Source organism: Propithecus coquereli, unplaced genomic scaffold (genome assembly GCF_000956105.1).
Source record: "Propithecus coquereli isolate 6110/MARCELLA unplaced genomic scaffold, Pcoq_1.0 Scaffold16, whole genome shotgun sequence".
Lineage (NCBI taxonomy): Eukaryota > Metazoa > Chordata > Mammalia > Primates > Indriidae > Propithecus > Propithecus coquereli.
In genome coordinates, this window is record NW_012140524.1 from 6,670,540 (window position 1) to 6,691,221 (window position 20,682).

The window sequence follows — 20,682 nt, forward strand, 5'->3', positions numbered from 1 at the left end:
ACAAAGAAACCTCAGATCGACAGCAATAAGAGCAACAACTACCGTATTGTAAAGGAGGTCAGTAGATATAAAATATTTTTATATAGATTTATGTTTGCGTGCCACGTAATTTTTGCTTATATTTCATATTTAATATTGTTATTTGTTATATTGAATCTTTTCTTTTTCTTCTAAAAGATTTTGATTAGGCTAAGTAAACTTTGTGTGCAGAATAAAAAGTGTCGGAATCAACATCAACGATTACTGAAAAATATGGGGGCTCATTCGGTGGTGTTGGATCTTCTGCAGATACCCTATGAAAAGGTTAGCCCTTAGTTAACTTTTTTCTTTAACTTTTAATTTTGGTACAATTTCAAATGTTTAGCAAAGTTAGCAAGAATTTTTTCTCCCTTAATTATTTGGGAATAATTCACCCTCCTGATGCCCCATCACCCCTGAGCCCTTCAGTGGTATTTCCTACAAACACAAGCTCACTTCTGCACAGCCACACCACAGCCTTCAAGAGCATGACACTCTACTGCCCCTCATCCCTGCAAACTATTCACGCTTCTCCCATTGCCCTAATTGTGTCCTGTTTCACTAGAGGAGGAAGGAGTGAGGGCAGAGCAGGAGGAAAAGGGGGTGAGAGCAGGAGAGAAGAAGGAATGAAAGGAAAAGACATTGGGAGAAATAGGAAGGAAGAAGTATGAGAATGAGGGATGGATAAGGTGGGGGAAAGGGAGAAAAAAAGGAAAAAAGAGACAGAAAAAGCCAGATATGTAGACACACTGGGAAAGGGAGGGCATTTTTGGGATAGGAAGAATTAGAGGGCCAGGAGGGTACAGCAGAGAGGGGAGAAGGAGCGAGAGGAGGGGACAGAGAGAGGGGAATGCAGCACCGGGAGGTGGGGGGTAGGGCAAGGGAGGGAGAGGTGGCGCTGTGCAGAGATGAGTAACATGGTGGACGGTCAGAAAGGGGAGTAAAAACAGTGAGGCAGGGAGAAAAATAGTTCATACGTGAAAAGACATATTTTTGGTAACACTTCACTCTCCTGTATTTGTTTCTCTGCATCATGTGCTACTCTTTAAATTACAGAATGATGAAAAGATGAATGAAGTAATGAATCTAGCCCATACGTTCCTGCAGAATTTCTGTCGAGGAAATCCACAGAATCAAGTTCTTCTTCATAAACATCTGAATTTGTTTTTAACTCCAGGTGTAAGTATTTTAGTGACTTCTAATATTTATAGTTAAGTGTGCATCAAATTTGTTTTAGTAACATTAATGAATATAATTTTATTAATTTTCATCAGCTCATTTTTTCCTTGTGGGGATTCTCTCCCTAAAAGCAAATATCTTATATTTCCATTAAGGAAACTTTTAAAGAAACTTGAAAAATCACATGAATTATACATACAAATGATGACTTCATTTATATGTATATAGTTTAATGTCAGGAAAAAGATATGGTAGAACAAGGGACTAATTCTACAATACCATGACTAAGATAAATATTGAAAACTCAAAGATGGAGTTTGCCCTAGTCTGTAAAATGTGTTTGAGTGGATTTGAGGGAAGAGCTAACTTTGAATTTTAAATCAATCTCAGGAATACTGTTGCCAACATCATGCACTTTATGATAATAAGCTCCTTTCTCCAACTAAATTCCTTTGTTAGTTCAGTTTTCCTTTAGTAGTTAATGATCTCATTGCATTTCATAAAATACTTGCACAGAAAATTCACTATGGCTTCATATAAAACTGATCAGAAGAAGGGAAATTAGGCTAAATACTATAGAATAGAAAATTGATCTTGTCAGAATTACAAGGGCACGTTCTTCTGTGTTTAGCTCCTTGAAGCAGAAACCATGCGACACATCTTCATGAACAATTACCATCTGTGCAATGAAATTAGTGAGAGAGTTGTGCAGCATTTTGTGCACTGTATCGAGACACATGGCCGCCACGTGGAGTACCTGAGGTTTTTGCAAACGATTGTCAAAGCAGATGGCAAATATGTGAAGAAATGCCAGGATATGGTAATGACAGAGGTATGTTCTCAGTTTGCATTTTATTAGCTTCATATAAACAATATGCATTTTCTGTTAATTTAGAGTGAAAACAACCCCAACAACATAGGTTTGGAAAATAATTTAATCATAACTACTTAAGAACAAATACATTTTGCTTTAATCTAGTGAAGCAACATGTCTTAAATTGGTTTTATGATTTTCTGAGAGCTGACTTTTCTTTTATATCCATAATGAATTCATGTATTTTAAATAATGGGTAAAATCCTATGAAATGTTATAGATTATTTGGAATTTTGGAATGAAAGTGACAAAATTTTATATCTTTAAGTTTCCGATAATATAACAAAGACAGACGAACTCTGTCTTTCTAGTACCTTTGTTGCTCTGTTTGTGAAATACAGAATGGGTGTCTCTGCCACTGTTTGTAGAATGCTTTAAAGAGAATCAAACTAGTTAGTAAAAACTACTCATCAGTGATTTATTGTAGTATGTGGAAACTTGCTATTTAAAATAAGTTAATAATTGAAGAAAAATGAATGGATGAAATCATTTTGATGTTTGATATCGAATGACATTTATGTAATAAGTTACTAGGAACCAAGTGTCATATGTTGAAGAACTGGCAGCTCAAAGAGCCTGTTTGGGTAAATCATTGCTCTGTGATCTAATGGTTCTCTAGTGGCCCCTACGGATTATCCATTCATGGCTTCCAATCAGTTACGTGGAGATTATATTGGTTTGGGGGAATGTTCGTATATATATATACCTTAAATTTGGGCATGGGGAGGTTTTCATGTTGGTTTAATGTGAGTTCCTCCTGCCACATAGAAATCTTAAACTTAATTTAGCTTAAACCTTTGAATTGTTAAATGTAAAATATTGTTATTAAACATTTTAAGGAAAAGTTTAAACTTGTAACATTTACCTTTTTCTTATCTACATTTACATTCACATTAGTTCTTCATTGCCTATAGATGTGGGAACTAATTTGATTTTGTGTTATGATCACCAAGGAAAGAATTAGAATGGGAAAGCAGCCCATATGTAAGCCAGTCCTGTGACACTTACCAGGTGAAGTGTTTCTACGTGTAAAGAAGTATTTGTAATATTATATTATGTTAATATATGATCCATATTTTTGATACATATGCATTCTCTTTCAACACAAATTTCAAAGTAAGCCAATTAATTGGCTTATCAATTTAAATGTTATCAATTTAAATATAATAAATAGAGAAAAAATTGTAGATCCTTTGTTACCCACCAAATATCTCACTGTGATTAGAAAATTGATACTGATAATAGATGGACAATAATACATTATAGAATTTGAACAGTAAAATTACCACCTGCTGGAATTCTCCACTAAAATTGTATAAACAAAATATCGATGAAAATTTATGTTCTAAAAGCTCTTACCTATTCATTTCTTTGTGTCTCCCATTTTAAAGTCCTCTTTTTCGCCTTATTTCTCCCATCTATGATTTTATCTTTATTCTCTGCTGATGCTTTCCCATGACGCATGGAATTTTCCAGATTTTTATAGAGTTGTGTTTGGCTCAATGTACTTGCTTACTTATTCAGTCACTATTGAAGTGTATGGGGACTTTTATTATGGCTTTGGTAAAATTATAAGATTTCTCATGCTTTCGTGGTAGAGGTCTTCCTTTGAAGTGGAGGGAAATAACTTTATTCTTTTCCAGGTTTAATTTCAATGTAACTCACTGATGAACAATTTACTATCATCTATGTCATTTAATTCTTGCCCCATCTGCTGCTCCCATATCTCCCCGACTGGTTTTGACAGCATTCATAACTGATCCCTTGGCATATGACGATAATCTTTTCACCACCCTGCCTTGGCATAGCTCTGCTTTCACAATATTTTCTATGTTTATGCAAAGAGATACATGTGTTTTCAGATAGATCAAGCCTTTGGAAACAATTGCAAGGATGAACATTTGGACTGCTATGTAGACTCTCTTATTATCATTTCAGTTGATTAATGGGGGTGAAGATGTGCTGATATTTTACAATGATAGAGCATCATTTCCAATCCTTCTCCATATGATGTGTTCAGAGAGAGACCGAGGGGATGAGAGTGGCCCCTTGGCTTACCACATCACCCTGGTGGAGTTGCTGGCAGCATGCACAGAGGGGAAAAATGTCTATACTGAAATCAAGTGTAATTCCCTTTTGCCCCTGGACGACATAGTGAGGGTGGTGACCCACGATGACTGCATCCCTGAGGTAAGCCTGGCAAACGCTTAGCAGCTGTAGAATCATTATTAATTTTTAAAGTTTATGTAAGTCCAGAAGTCTCCGATACTAATAAGATCATATATTTAGTCAAGGAATTGTACTTAGCTGTACAGTGTGGAAAATTTTAAAAGAGCATAAAAAGGTCTACTTTTTAATAAGATGTTCTGAAAGGAGTTATGAAAGAGATAAACCTTTTTAAACTATAACCACTGTTTAGTGGAAGCTACTATACAAGTCTTGTAAATTGTAAATGTGGCAGTGACTAAACAGAAAGGTTTATGTGTAATGTCTAGTGTGTTTTTGAGCATAAAGCAGGTGCTTGATAAATGATTCATAATCATTGATTGGAGAGGCTAGAATAGTGCTGTTGCAGGACCACTATTGTTATTATTAAATAATAGAATCTGCAGGTTTAACTGGCTATGTGGAATAGATGCAGTTTTGAAGATGTGCACACACATTTTGCTTTATTCACACATCATCTTCGGTCCTTTGTCCTAGTTTGCCTCTGATGATAGAAAAAAACTCAGTAGAAGCTGGTTGTCTGCCAGTAGGTTTCTATTCATGAGGCTTCCAGAAATGTACATTGCAATAATTCCTTTCTTTTCCACTGTTGTAGTGTATTGTTGCAAAGTGCATAAATGTGTGACAGTATGCTGAAAATGATATAAAACCAAACATTTAATCACAGTCACTTAAAAAGGTGTCAGATGATGTTTACTTCCCGACTTGCAAATAGTCTTATGTAGTGGTGGACTTGAAAGTATATTTTTGTGAAATTTTGTGGAATTGTTGATACCTCAACTCAAGGGTACTTCATGTCTTGATTGGTTTGAAATAAAATGGCAAAGAGAGGAAGTATAGTGCCATGGTGAAATTCACGGGTTCTGTCCTTATTTGAGGTCCTGGTCCTGGCCATGTGTTTTCCTACTTGCAGTTCCTGCTGACTACACCACTCTTGCCTCTTATATTCACCTAAGTGGCTCCTCTTCATCCTTCAGATCTTGATTCAAGCCTTTCTTCTTCCGGGAAGACTTCCCTGGCCTCCTTTAGAAAATGTGTCGGAGTCTATAATTTGAAATTTCAACTTTATTAGTTAACAGATATCTGTTGCCCAAAATTATATGCTCTATGAGGGTAATAACTGGGTCTGTTTCTATTCACTGTTATCTTATATGAGCTGGAGCCTACACTCAATAAATAGGATTTGAATGAATGAACAAATGAATTAAAGAATGAGTCAGAATCTTGGATCCATATCTTCCTAGTTGTGTAACTGACTCCAGCAGGTTTCTTAATCTTTCTAATCTTCAATTTCCACAATTTTAAAGTGAAATAATTATCGTGTGTACCTGATAGGATAGCTGGAGGATTAAATGAACTAAGATAACACATACTGAAGGCTGAGGTGTTTGGCATGTAGCAAACACTGAGTGAAGCCAGCTGCTTTCAGGATGGTTGTGATAGTGCACTGAAAGGCTCACATTCTCCCCACCCTGTGCCCATCCTGACACAGGCAATCTGCCATGGATGGTTTGGTTAGACCTCAGTCAAGCACAGGGAATCACTTGGGTGTGGAAGCTGGTCCTGCATTCCTTGTGAGTCTGATTTGCATTCCATGAATCCCCTAAAATTGTTCACTTGATTTTTTTATGTATATGCATTTTTTCTGGGGAGATTTATAGCATTCATCAGATTGTTATAATGAAAGAAACAAAAATGCAAATAAAAAAACTACTGTCATATATTTTAGAAATGCCATATTTCTTTTTTTTTTTTTTTTTATTTCAGCAAATTATGGGTGTACATATGTTTAGGTTACGTGTGTTGCCCTTGGTTCCCCCCCCACCGAAGTCCGTGTTTCAAATATGTCCATCCTTCGGGTAGTGCGCATTGCACTCCTTGTGTATACAAATACCCGTCCCCTTCGGTGGGGGGGGAACCGAGGGAGAAGGGGAAATGCCATATTTCTATCATTTATCCTTTATCATATTAATCCTTTATGAGGAATTTTGTTAATTCTGGAAAGGAATCTTACTACATCTTAAAATAATACAATTTTTTTAGCGTGTAGACTATGACCTTGTTTCTTCTCAGAAGAAGAAATCTAAATATTTTTTAAATGGCAATGAAATATTATTTAGTCAACATATTTAAATTCTCATAAACAGTTGGTGGGACTATAAACTAGTACAGCCACTATGGAGAACAGAATGAAGGTTTCTCAAAAAACTACAAATGGAACTGCTATATGATCTAGCAATCCCACTACTGTGAATGTATCCAAAGAATGGAAATCAGTATATTGAAGAGACATCTGCACTCTCATGTTTATTGCAGCAATATGGGATGAACCTAGGTGTCCAACAACAGATGAATGAATAAAGAAAATGTGGTATATGTAGACAATGGAATACTATTCATCCATAAAAAACAATGAAATCTTGTCATTTGCAGCATCATGGAGGGAATTGGAGGACATTATGTAAAGTGAAATAAGCCAGGAATAGAAAGTTAAACACACATGTTCTCACTCACTTGCAGAAGCTAAACAAAGTTGATCTCATAGAAGGAAAAAGTAGTACAGAGGATACTAGAGGCTGGGAAGGGGTAGGGGGAGAGAAGGATAGAGAGAGATTTGTTAAAGGATGCAAAATTACAGGTAGTTCAGAGGAATAAGTTCTAGTGCTCTATACCACTGTAGGATAACTATAGTTAGCAATAATATATTATTAAGTTTCAAATAACTAGAAGGAGAATATTGAATGTTCCCAATACAAAGAAATGATAAATGTTTGAGATGATAGATATGCTAGTTACCTTGGTCTGATTACTATACATTATATGTAATCAAATCACTGTTTCCTACCAATATGTATAATTATTTGTGTCAATTAAAAAATTTAACAATACTAACTTTATATTAGGAATCTCTTGGTTACAACTGACAGAACCCTGACTTAAACTAGTTTAAACAAAAAAGGGAATTTTATTGGCTCCTGTACTTGGGAATTGGAAGGATGGTTGTTCAGATGGATCCAGAGGTTCAGACAATGTCAGAATTCTTTCCATCTCTTGTCCCTTTTTCTTTCATCCTTCTGCCTCATTCTCTGCTTCTGGGCATAATTTTCCTCCACATACCTGGAGAAGATGGTTTCTTGAAGTTCAGGTTTACCTTTTGTTTCATTTTAGACATGAGAGAAAAAAGAAAGAGAAGAAAAAGGAGGAAAAGGAAGAGGAGGAGGAAGGGGAGGGGAGAGAGAGAAAGAAAGAGAGAGGGAGAGTTAGAGGGAGGGCTTTTGACTCCTAATGTCTCAAATATGACAGGCTTGGTTTGAGTGAAGTGCCTGTCTCACACCCATCACTGGACCCGGGGGGATGGAGGGCTAGGCCGTGTGTTCACCACTGGGTCAGTGGGGTATCTTAGCTAAACAAGGGAAATGGGAATGCTTTCTGGGTAGACACGAAACATGCTATAATCTACTGTAGGAACTAACACAGATTTTATATTGTCCTTTCATAATTGATACTTGAGAGTGAACAATAAAGAAAACTTAACTTCCTTTTGTATTTGAAACTTGCACAGGTTAAAATTGCTTATGTGAACTTTGTTAATCATTGTTACGTTGACACGGAAGTGGAGATGAAAGAAATCTATACAAGTAATCACATATGGAAATTATTTGAGAACTTCTTGGTGGATATGGCAAGGGTAAGTTACGCTTTGACCATTAAATACTATTTCACGTTTAGTAAAGGTCATCAACATATATTTTGACTTAATAGTATTGAGCATCTGGATGAAAACTTGCAGTTAAACCCACTCCTTTTGATTTAATTTGTCACATTCATAAAGTTGTGACTGAGTTTCACAAGATTGTGAGTGAGATTTAATGAGTTTATATACACAAAATATTTATACCTAGTACAGGCTAGGTACAGGCTATATAGCAACAGATAAAGTATTCATTTTCACCTTTACAGCCGACTATATTTGTCCGTTACTAAATGGAATCTCAGTGGCCTTTTTACATTGGTTAGAGAAGACATTTGGCAGAGATCAATTACAAACCACAGATGAAAGAGACCTCAAGAGGTCTTAACCACTGCTCTCAGGGCAGATGGATACTTGACGGACCACTCAGGACTTAGCATTGCCCACTCTTGCCTATTCAAAGTCTTGCCTGGAAACATGCTCCAGTAATTTAATCATCTGGCGTTTCCGTCATGTCAGCCAAGTTATATTCTGCTTTTTCTTTGAGTCCATTTCCTCTTGTTTGTTTTGTTGGGACGGGGGCGGGGATTGGTGAGAACATGTGGAGCTGGTTGGCATTTTCTAGATACTTCCCGCATATGTTTTTGCTCTCTTGATATTGAGTAAATGAATAAATGAAGAAAGAAAAGAAGGAATCTTCTTGACAGATAACAATTTTCTTTAGCACGTCTTAGCCTTTTCTTTTGTATACTAAGTTATCATAATGTCTAAGGTCTATTATTCTCATCTTTTTTTCTTTGTAATCTTCTCTAGTTTTCCCGTTAAAGTTATGGGACATGATGTTCAAATAAGGGTTTCAGTAATAGAAGATGGTGTATATAGATCATTCCTTAGACCTATTATGAGTTGTGGTGGCCTGTCCCAGTCCCTTTGGCCTTCCTGCATTCCTTAGTGCTGGTGGCTTTATGTAGGCCACATGTAGATGGATTTGGAAGAGAGGGATTAGTGAAGTCTGTATTTCCACGATCTGGCAAGGATGGATGCTGTTATTTGTTAGCTCACGCCTCCCTACACCATTTTCTGAAAGGACAGACAACAAAATATATGTAATAAAACATTGACTACAGACAAAGACATCTGAGAGCACCCTTGTACAATATAATGAATCATGTTTTATTCCAGACCAGGAACTCTTTTTATTTAGTCAAGGTTTCCAGGTGAAATGTGCTTATTTTACTTTTAGTGTGGTATAGTGTGTAAAGTAAGGTCGTTCCTGTTTTACTTCATTTCCATATAACTAAAAGCCACTTGCTACCTTTCTTAGGTAAATCTGCACCTGTAGAGAAACTATTGTGTTTTATACAGCATTTAATGTAGCATACATATTTACCCCCTTGACCTTGAGATAACCTTATATCTGGCCAGCTAGAAGTACTAGAGACCTTGAACTACAGGAAGGCTTACATGCCAATGACTGAGCTTTAAAATTGCACGTGCAGGAAGATATTAAAGAGATTACAGACTGATTTGCAGAGTTGCACAGGGCTACTGACTAAAGATAAGCTTGAAAAAGACCAAGGTCACATTCTAGGCAGCATAAGCTGTAAAGCTGAAAGGATTTTTATTTTTTAAGCTAAGGAAAGCTGATGATAACTGTCATTGCTTATACCACCTTGGAAACACTCTTCCCATTGATGTATTCACCAGGCAAATGTATACAAATTTATATTCTTTTTTAAAAAAGTACACATGTAGGAAGGATTTTTATTTTAACTATTTTTAATATGTATATAATTAATTTTATATGTAATTAATATGTATATAATATAATTTTTAATATATATATAATATGTATATAAAGGCTCTAGGGAAATTTTAAGATCTTGGTCTATTCACTCTTTGTGTCCAACCACAACTGCTTAGCTATATCACAAAGGTAGTTATTTCCTTTTTGTTTCCCTCTTAGTTGTATTTTAAAGCAGCAGCTCTCTAATCCCTTCACGAGCTTGGACAGGAAATCACCGTTCTTCCTGTTTCAGGGGAGAAAAAGGAAACCTGACTTTCCTGTATCTGGGATTTCTCTTTCTCCCCATGAAGAAAGATTAAGGAGCTACCAGAAAGTTTCAAATTCAAGTTACAAAAATAAATATGGTTAAATGAGTAGAGTGTGGTCTTCTGGGCAAATTTTCAGTTCAGCAGAGCAGTAGTTTTCAAACTTTAGTGAACATCAGAATTGGGCTTGTTAAAACACAGATTGCTGGGGCCTGTCCACAGAGTTCTGATTCAGTGCATGTGAGACTTTGCATTTTTAACAAGTTCCCAGGTGATGCTGCAGCTACTGGTCCAGGGACTACACTCCGAGAATCGCTGTAGTAGATCACGGTGGTTAAGAGTAGGGATGTCACAGGAGTTAGCCAGGTCAGAGTTCAAGTCCAGATTCTGCCTCTCACTAGCTCAGTTATCTTGGGCGAGGTACCAAACCCCTTGGAACCTGAGTTTCTTTATTTGTAAAATGAATACAATATTAACACATTCCTCCTTGGGTTACTGGGAGGATCCAATGAGATAATGGATATCAACCTTTTAGCACATACTAACAGCTATTAAAGAGTTGGTAACATCATTCACATCATTGTCCCCAGGATTATTACAAGGTTATATGTATCCTTGTAAGTAATATTGAGAAGCTTCCCTAAAACCTATAGCAAAGAATGGATTAATATAACCAAAAGGAAGACTATCCAGCATAGGCAAGAGCTGGAGCCATGTCTGTGAAGCTGGACATACACAACAGTAGTTGACATAAATAGCCAGCCACCTATGAGATGAAGCAAACTCAGATGTTCCAACAAAACTATGAAATCCTGGAACAGTTGACTTATATCATTAAGAAATGGTAAAGGTAATCTATCTGGAGGAAAGGAATTTGATAAGTTAGACCTAAAGAATCACAGCATCTTAGGGTTGGAAGAGACTAACAGTGAACTTTATATCCAGTTCATAGTCTTCAACACCTACTCGGATATTTCCGTTAACAATGATCTTATTACTTTTTGAGACAATTAATTTCATTATTGCACAACTTCAATTGTTAAAAGCTCTATATATTGAGCCAAATTTTTACTTACCATAATTTTTACCTATAGTAAATTTTTACCCATAGTTCTTCTTTCTGCAACAACACATAACAATTCAGCTAAACAAAGATGTGGGTATTTACTATAAACACCTCTTCGCTATTTTCCTCACTAGTGATCCACTTTGAAATGATAAAATTATACAACCTAAAGGAACTTAAGGTCATCTCGTTTGGCCTCATAATCTTGCCTGTGGGCTCCAGAGAGATGATTTGCTGGGTGACTCTCCTAGCTAGTTCCCGAGTGGAAAGTTTGCGCAACCTAATCCAGTACTTTTTTCTCCGACAGCTTCCCAAATATTTTATGATAGTCCTCACGTCTCCCATTATTTTCTCCACGTGGTTCCTTTTCTGATATGGTTTCTGGGATCCTTGTTTCAGCATACTTTTGGGTTCCCTGTGGTTTGTCCGTGTTTCCGTTTGAAGACGTGGCATTCAGGATGGAACCCAGTACTTCAGGCAGGGTCGGCCAGCACAATTTTATTTTAGTAGAAATTTGGAGAACAATTTTGTTTAAAAGGCAAATGAAATATTAATATGTATTGGCACTCACATGACCTTCCACCTTTCTGCTCATGTTTTTCTGGAGTCAGCACTGCCAAAATGTTTTTTGTTTGTTCTTGAATAAAGTCACCTTTATTAGTATCTTTCATTTTCCCGTTTGCCTTCCCCCTTGTCTTTTATCTTGTTAAGACCAATATAGGAAAATCTTTCCTAAAAGATTGTTTTTAGTAAACTGGTGTGTATCTATATATATCTCTCTATATATCTCTATCTATCTATCTATGTATCTATCTATAGTTTCACATACTTATTCCATTCTGATTTCCTGACAGAGAGAGTATCCATGTCCCATAAGTACCCCAGATCTAGACAGGCAGCAAAGCTATTAGATCCATGAAAAGTTGTTACACTGACTTAGAGCATTTAACAACAGCCCACTTTGATCTATGTTCCAATGCAGCTATTAGAAAATTGGTGTTTGTAGGGCAGAAATGCCCTTCTTTGGCTTTATAACTGATTGTTGTTACATAGTCAGGGGATTTGAGTCATTATTAGAAAACATATGGAGGGAGTGGACTGTGATCAGTGTCAGCCTCAGACTATATTTTTTCTTTGAAGATGTTCCCAATTTTGCCATCAATGTCATGGTCCTATCATGACCAACAGTACTCTAAGTAATGTACTGGCAGAATGAAATTAGACCAAGAAATAATTTAGAAGGTGCACCTAACTCGATGTCATGTCAATGTCCCATCAGTCATTGCGTAGCAAGACAAATTGGTGTATTTCACTCTCAGATAGATCACTCGAGCCATTTGCTCCGTTTACTTAATTTGCCAAATAAATAGGTAGGATATAGGAGTAAAGATAGAATTTATATGTTCCTTGAAACATACTTTCCCAGTTCTTTAATTTGATGGGATTAGATGGGTTTTCTCTCCTCCATCTATTCTCTATATAGCAGCCATAATGACTGAAGGAGGAGGAGGAGGAGGGGGAGAGGTGGGAGATAGGAAGGAAGAGGAAGAAGAGAAGAAGAAAATGGCTGTTGTTTCAGGTTGCTCCTCTGCTCAGATTCCTCCGTGACTTCCTATCTAACCCAGAGTAAAACCCTGCTTGATTTGGCCTCTACCCCTGACCATCCCCGTCCCCTTGTCCTCTTACTGTCCCCTGTGCCAGCTCTCTGTTCCACCTGGTGGCCTCCTTGCTGCTCCTCAAATGTGCCAACATGTTCTTAGCATGTTTTCATTTTCCTGGGATGCTTGACTCCGAGATATCCTCATAACTTCTTCCTTCTTTTCTATAAGGTTGCTCCTTAAAAGTCACCTTATTAGAGAGGCCTTCACTGGCCACCCTATATGAAGTAACAACCTCTTTCCTATGTCCTCCCTACACTGCTTCATTTTTCATCATAGAACTCATCACCACCTGACTTTTATATATGTATTTGTATTTGTTTCAGTAGAAACAAATGAAGGGTGGGGATTTTGTTTTGTTCACTGCTGCGTGCCTGACCTGGAACAGTGTCTCACACAGTAGATACTCAGTAAATATTTGCCGAATAAATAAATGTCAAACGAAGTTAAAAATATTTAAAAGTGGATTTGAAAACAAAGTAAGTGCAGTCTTAGGCACAGAATTAAGTAGGCATATCAATGGAATGAAATAAATAGCTAGAAACAGACTTTTACTTTTGCAAGATCTTAATATATAATAAATTACCACCTATTATTGGGAAGAGATTGGTTATTTCTAGGGATTGCCGAACTTTTTCTATAAAGAGCAAGATAATAAATATTTCAACTATGTAGGCCACTATCACAACTGTTATAGCCCTTACTTTAGGGAAAGGAGCCATAGATAATACATAAATGAATTGATATGGCTAGATTTGACCCATGGGCTGTAGGTTGCCTACCTTGGATTATTAAGTTAATAATATAAACACCATTAAAGTAGTAATTTTTGTTTATTTTGTTCACTGATGGATCCCAAGTATGTAGGACATTCTTGCATGGAATAGACACTCAACAAAAATTCTTCATTTGAACGAAATCAAAATGACTATTGACAACACTGGCTATTGGGATGAAATGAACTCACATCATATAATTGCAATAATTGTAATGAATTTTAGAGCTAAATGTAAAAAAAATGAAACAACAAAAATGGATGGGAGTGTAGATGAACATTTATCTGCCTTTGAATGAGAAAGATCTTTTTAAGTAAAAGCAATAGATGAAATTAGCTAAGGAAAGTCACAGAAATTTCACTCTTTGAAAATTTAATACTTAAATACATAAAAACATCAAAATAAAAAATATCAAAATGGAAAAAGTTACTGTGTACTTTAAAAAGGGTAATAACCATCACATAAAGAACTTATATACATTGATAAAAACTCTAGCAATCTAATAAGAAAATGGGCAAAACTAGGCATTCATGATTTATAGAAGAGGAAATACAAGTAATTAATAAACCTCTGAAAAAATGTTCAACTGTTAATAATTTAAAAAATAATACAAAGGGAAATAAGATCCAATTTTCAACCATCCAAGTTGCAAGAGTGAAAAGATAATATTAAATTTGGTAATGATTCAGGGTATACATTTACATGTCCTCTTGACGAGAGTATAATTTTATGCAGTCTTTCTGAAAAGCATTTGGTAATGCCTTAAAAAAACCTTCATACCTTTTCAATGTGTCAAGTAATTTACCTTCCAAGAATCTGTCCTTGGGAAATAATTGGAAATGCTATAAAGGATTTATGGTCAAAGAAATTCAGCATACTTTTATAATAACATGCAGTAGGAAATATTTTAAATATTTAATATTAGAGAACTGCTTAAATACATTATGATATATCTATAAGATGACTGTTAGAGTCACTGAAATTATTTTTTGAGAATTTTTAATAATGTGAGAAATGCTAATGATTGTTAAGTATGAAAAGGAAGATATGAAACTGATTATCCAGGAATGATTTTAATTATGTAAAATACATATGATAGAGCAAAAAGATTAGAAGAAAAAATTCCAAAATGTTAATTTTAGTTTTTTATCTGAATTGTAGGATTATGGATAATTTTCATTTTCCAACTTATTTTTTTCTGGATTTTTTCAGCCTTGCTGTGATTAATATATACTGATATTATGGAAATGTTATCTTTTGCAAAAATGAATTCAAAATTCCAAGAGAGCCCCAATTGAGTATATGAGTAAATGATTCACATAAAAAGGAAATATAGAAAGTGAATGCTTAGAAAAGTTTTGGCCTTACAAATAAAAGAATGCAAATTAAAATACATATGAGATACCACCTCAGATATTTAGAGGAATATTTTTTACAGTCTGTGAGGAATGCTAAAATGATCCGTACAATTCGTATTCCTTGGGCTGTATGATCAGACATATGTTACTGGCTCTAGAGCTGCCCTGCCCTGTGCCACTTGCCACGTGTGGCTATTTAAATTAAATTTTAATTAGGATAAATTAAATAAAATTTAAAAATTGAGTTCCGCAGTTGCACTAGCCACATTTCAAGTGCTCAATTAGCATGTTTCTGATGGCTACCAGATTGGACATGACAGATTTAGAAGATTTCCATCATGGCAGGAAGTTCTACTGGACAGTGCTACTCTAGCATCTGATAACTTAGCTAGCATAGTCTGTCATCCTTGAAGGGAAGCAGTCGCTTTTAGAGAAGAAGAAGAGGAGGAACATCGTATATTAAGGGGAGAAATTCAGACATAATTGTGTCTAGAAAGTTCACTTAATATTTTCTTATTCCGTAAGTAATTTTAGAAAACCTAGTACGTGCTGAGGTGCTGCATATACAGTGGCGAGCAAGGCAGCCTCATTCGTGGTGTCCAGGAGTGCATATTCTAATGGCGGAGATGGTTTTTTACTTGCTCTTCCCCCAGAAACCTCCATGGCTGCTTCTGCTTCCGCTTCCTCCTTCAATTCTTTGCTAAATGTTGCATTATACAGAGATGCCACGCAAGCAGTTTAAATAAATGGTAATCCTTGACCATGCCCACCCTCCTACAGCCTTCCCTGTACCTCTTGCCCCTCTCTATTCTTCTCTATAGTCTATTTTTTCTATTTTTACCACTTAACATGTTATGTATTTGTTAATTTGTCTATCGTGTGTCTCTCTTGATTAGGGACATTGTTTTGTTTAATTTCCTGTTCTATCCCCTAGTCCAATATTTGATTTTAATTTAATAATTTGTGTCCCTATGCAACTGGCCATAAAATTTGACAAATATATAGTAAAATTCATCTGGAAGTAGAAGACACATATTTCAAACGGTGGATTTTTTTTTTTCTTGGAAAAAGTGATGGTACCCTTGTTTTTTCACGTTGTAAAACACATTATGTATTGAGAATCATTTCATTCTATGGAGTTGGATTAAAATACTAAGAAAAAAAAAATCCAGGCAGTATACTAGAGATTTGGGGAGAGATTTAAGTAGTCATTAGTGACACATTGTAAGACAAACCTCAAGTAACTTAAGAGTGAGGCAAGGAATCACTAATAAATATTTGGAAGACAGTTGAATATAAGTATGGGAAAAAATTAATCAGAATCCATAAGTCAGGTCACCTACAGCAGCAAATTCAAGATAGTTTAAAGCAGGGATGGGGAACCTTTTCATATTGGAAGGCCACATTGATTTATCTGTAATCAAATAAGGCCACATTCAAGAAACTTCAATTAGATATACTTAAAAATGTACACTATTTTGTAAAAATCTAACTACTTTGTACTGAATAATTTCAAAAAATGAAAACCATTTGTTAATTTTAAAGTTAACTAACCTTTTAGTGACTTTGTTGTGTCTGCTTTTTGTTGGAAAGCATCTGAATATTTGGTTGGAGCATGGAGGTCCACAGTTTCAGTTGATCCTCTAAAGGGGTATTACTCATTTGTGACCTTAAGATGTATTGATTTGGCTTAGGTAGGAGAATGTAGATTCACAGCAATAAGTGGTTGAAAAGCAAGAAAGCTTTTTTTCGGGCATGTTCCTGAAGGCCGTGGGTATTCTACTGCATTTTTCCATATTTCTAGTGGATTGTTCTTAGCATCAAATGACTTTAAAATGTCATCCACTGAGAGCTCAGTCAGTTCCATCTGTAGTTCTTGGTGATATCAACTAGGTGAGGCTGAAATGCTAATTTGAGTGTGATGTCATGATTCTCAAAGTCAGTGAACCTTTCATTGTATTCTCCAATTAATAGGTCTATAACCGCTGCATATTCTTCAAATGATTTGCATATATCATCCTACTCATCAGTGACCTTTGTTAACTGGGGAAAATGTTCATCTGAAACTTCCTTTCAAAGAAGTGTTTTGAAAAAAAATAGCTTTTTTGGAAATGCTTGTATTTTTTTGCTGCATATCATATATAGACTTAGTTTTACCTTGCAAAGAAATATTCAGGTCATTTTGATTTGACATGGTATCACACAGAAATGCTTCATTCCTATAGAAATGTCCTTTCAATAATTCACATTCTGATTGTTTTCTTCATAAAATATAACTATCTGTTCTCACAGTGATAAAATTTTGGCTAACACCTGTCCCTGTGAAAGCCAACACACTTTAGAACGATATGGCAAATTCACACTGAATACCTCATTGTTCAACTTTAGCATGTTAAGAAACTGAGGATGCTGCGTTGCTTTTGTACAAATATAATTAAAAATACTTAAAACTTGTTGCAAAGTGTCACTTAAAATAGTAGCTTTAGCACAGAGCTTTTGCTGATGCAAGATACAATGAAAAGAAATGAGAGCATCTGGATCTGTTAGTACTTTTTTTTGTCTGTGCACTAAACCATTCATGTTTTCCTGTCATGGAAGGTGCACTGTCTGTACATACACTCACTAAATTTACCAGATTAAGTCCAACTTCGCATTTATCTTGAAAGTTGTTGATAATCTCTGTTCCCTGCATTGTGTTTGTAAGAATGCCCAAAGTGAGTAACTTTGTAGCAAAGAAAATCTTCTGTTATGACTCAAAAGAAATATAAAACCTATGCTGAGTCAGTAGTATCAGTTGATTCATCCACTGTGATTGAATAATAATATTTTCCTTTTGAAGTATTACATGAAGTTGTTCTGTTAAGTTGAAGGCTGATTTATGCTGCTGATCAGTTATGGTTCTCCTTGAAAGAGGCAGTTGTTTGTACTTTGAAACATTATCAGGGTCTAAGCATTCTGCAACTTCGATGATGCATTCTTTCACAATTCCTGCATCACTGATTGGCTTCCTTTTTTTCCCGAGTATGTAAGCTACTTTATAAGTTGCTTCAGTGGCCTCATTTCCAGGTCTTATTGCTGTTCAAAAGAATTGTCTTTGCTTTTCCTTTCCATCTTTTAATTTCTGTAATACAACCTTTTGCGCCTCTCCCTCTAATTTAAAATATTTATGGTCCTTATGAGTGTTATAATGCTGATGAGCATTGACTTTCTTTAATGTTGATGTTGCAGTATCACAAAGCAAGCAAATCCTTTTGTCTTTAGCAGAAACAAGATAATATTGCAATTCCCAATCCTCATTAAAAAATCTGTTTTTTTCCTTCAGTGTTCTCTTAGTCTTCTTTGACATGATGGGCTGTTAAGCAGACAGAATTAAAAAATACAGTCAAGCTGTGCAACTATTCACAAATTCTACTTCAGACAGAAACGCAGTGCTCCATTATCAAAAGCTGATAGCAGACTGGTGTACTTGACCCCTACCAGTCTCCTGTGTTAGTTGCACCAGTCAGGCGGGGGACGTTAGAACTAAATCATGAACGTAGCAGCCTTCGATTTAGCCCTTATGGCTTACTTATATTCTAATTGTGCTGGTCAATCTGGGAGGATTATTTTGTTGAAACTTATTCTTTGGTACTTTAAATATGTTCATTTTAAAAATAAAATAATAACGTAAAGGATGAACAAAAATGTATTAACAAAAATAAAAGGATTTGTTCTGTAAAATTTGGATTCAGTCAAAAGGCCACACTTAAGGATCTAGAAGGCCACAGGTTCCCCACCCCTGGTGTAAAGAGTTAGAAAGTAGGATAAAAATGTATAGACTATTCTTTTCTTTTATAGAAGGAGGTTTTTTTCCTTTTTTGTATTAAATAAACAGTAATGATCAAAATAAATAATAGTGCCTGAATGCTAAAAAGTAGTTTACACAATGAAATGTAATGAAATAAATATTCTAAATAGTCAGAATGTGAAGATACACATGAAATGACAACTTAAAAGAGCTTATCAAAATATGTTAAACTCATACATAATGTGCATTCACTATCCAGGTTTTTGGAAAGTGGTTTACAGCAGCAGTCCCAAACCTTTAGGCACAAGGTACCAGTTTCCCTGGAGACAATTTTTCCATGGTGGGGGTGTGTAAGGGGGGAGGCGTAGGCGGAGCTCAGGTGGTTACGTGAGCAATGGGGAGCGGCTATAAATACACACGAAGCTTTGCTTGCTCGCTAGCCTGTGTGCTCACCTCCTGCTGCCTCCTCTGCCTGCATTTTGCATTTCCTAAGTTTCGTGGAAGACAATTTTTCTACTCATGGGAGTGGTACGGGGGTGCGGAGCTCTGCAGGCTGGTCCGTAACAGTCCACAGACTGCTACCGGTCCACAGCCCAGGGGTTGGGGACTGCAGATTTACAGAGTTTGAATTACTTGTGAATGACAGAATATAGGAATGAAATGGATGTATGAAAAGTGCCCAGCCTATTAATGATGTAACAAATGCAAAATAATTCATTAAATTGACAAAAACAATTATAATTTGCAAGTATAGCAGTCAGTTCCAGTAGGAAACACATGGCACACTCCAACAGATGTAGGTAGGGTTAAAGGAACCAAGAAGGGATGGGAGAGCACTCAGGGATTTTACCCGCCTAAGCCTGAAGGTGCGTGGGGCAGGAATTAGTACTGGAGCCTGGGGAGGGCTCAGAGACATGGGGAGGGGATCTAATAGGAGCTGTATCCAGAGAATAGGGGCTCCACAGGAAAGAGACATCGAGGCAGAGATAGAGTGGGTGCTTGACTTCTTTCTCTTCTACTCTGTGATCTGCCAATGCCTAAAGAGGTGGGGAACCCGTGGCCTCCAGTCCACATGTGGACCCCCAGATCCCCAAGTGTGACTCTTGACTGAATCCAAACTTCACAGAACAAGTTCCTTTATTGAAAGAGGTGCAGCAGAGGAAAATGAAGTTTTTCTTGCCTCCTTTGCTGCTTAAAAAAGAACAGTCTTGAAATCAGAAGCCTGCAGCTTCCCCACTGGACCAGAGCCCAAAAGGAAGAGCTAGTTGGTGGTAAGGAGGAAGCATCCTATGTATCTATACATAGTTTGTAGATAACATTGTTAATTTATTATTTTAGAGGATCAGCCCCACAAGCAGTGTAAAACTGTCTACGTAACCTCATCTGGTTATGACATACACAAAAAAATATTAAAGTAGAAATAGTAATTTTGCACAATTCTTTATAAAACAGCAAAAAAAAAAAAAAAGGAAATCACATCATAAAAGACTAGCAAGAAGGAAATAACTAAGAATATAAGAAAATGATTTGTAATATTGCTAATGTATACCTCAACTCATTCCAAAACTGGATTAAAGCATGATGGTGCATTAGAATGATGTAATAAATATAGCCTTTTAAAAATAAGTGTTTAGATAATGACAGTACATGAAAATGTTTTATAGGAAATAATGTTATGTGAATAATATGTGCAAACAGATTGAAACTTTTAAAGTATGTGTATTACACATAAAAAGATCATGTGATGTGATGTAATTTTATTTGAGCCATTTCCAATCTTTATTGTAACAGGAAATAAATATAAGTAAAGTAAAAAAATAAAGAAATATTAATATTTATCAGGTCATTTTTTTCTAAAAAGTTTTTAAAAATTTTAATAAGAAAAGTAGCTTCCTACATTTCTTCGTTATCTATGATATTACAGTGTAGGATACAAGGTAAAAATGTTATTCATATGGAGCAGAAAAAATATCTTGAAAAATTATTTGAATTTCTTG

General features: G+C 35.8%; 1 protein-coding gene across 1 annotated transcript in view; it reads left to right on the forward strand.

The window, feature by feature from the left end:
• ITPR2 (inositol 1,4,5-trisphosphate receptor, type 2) overlaps window positions 1-20,682 on the forward strand; it is a 505,193-nt gene that overhangs the window by 227,818 nt on the left and 256,693 nt on the right. Inside the window, exons 29-34 of the mRNA XM_012641030.1 lie at window positions 7-57; window positions 178-303; window positions 1,075-1,197; window positions 1,829-2,029; window positions 4,010-4,261; window positions 7,860-7,985. Coding sequence (XP_012496484.1) covers window positions 7-57; window positions 178-303; window positions 1,075-1,197; window positions 1,829-2,029; window positions 4,010-4,261; window positions 7,860-7,985 — 879 coding nt within the window. The remainder of the gene's footprint in view (window positions 1-6; window positions 58-177; window positions 304-1,074; window positions 1,198-1,828; window positions 2,030-4,009; window positions 4,262-7,859; window positions 7,986-20,682) is intronic.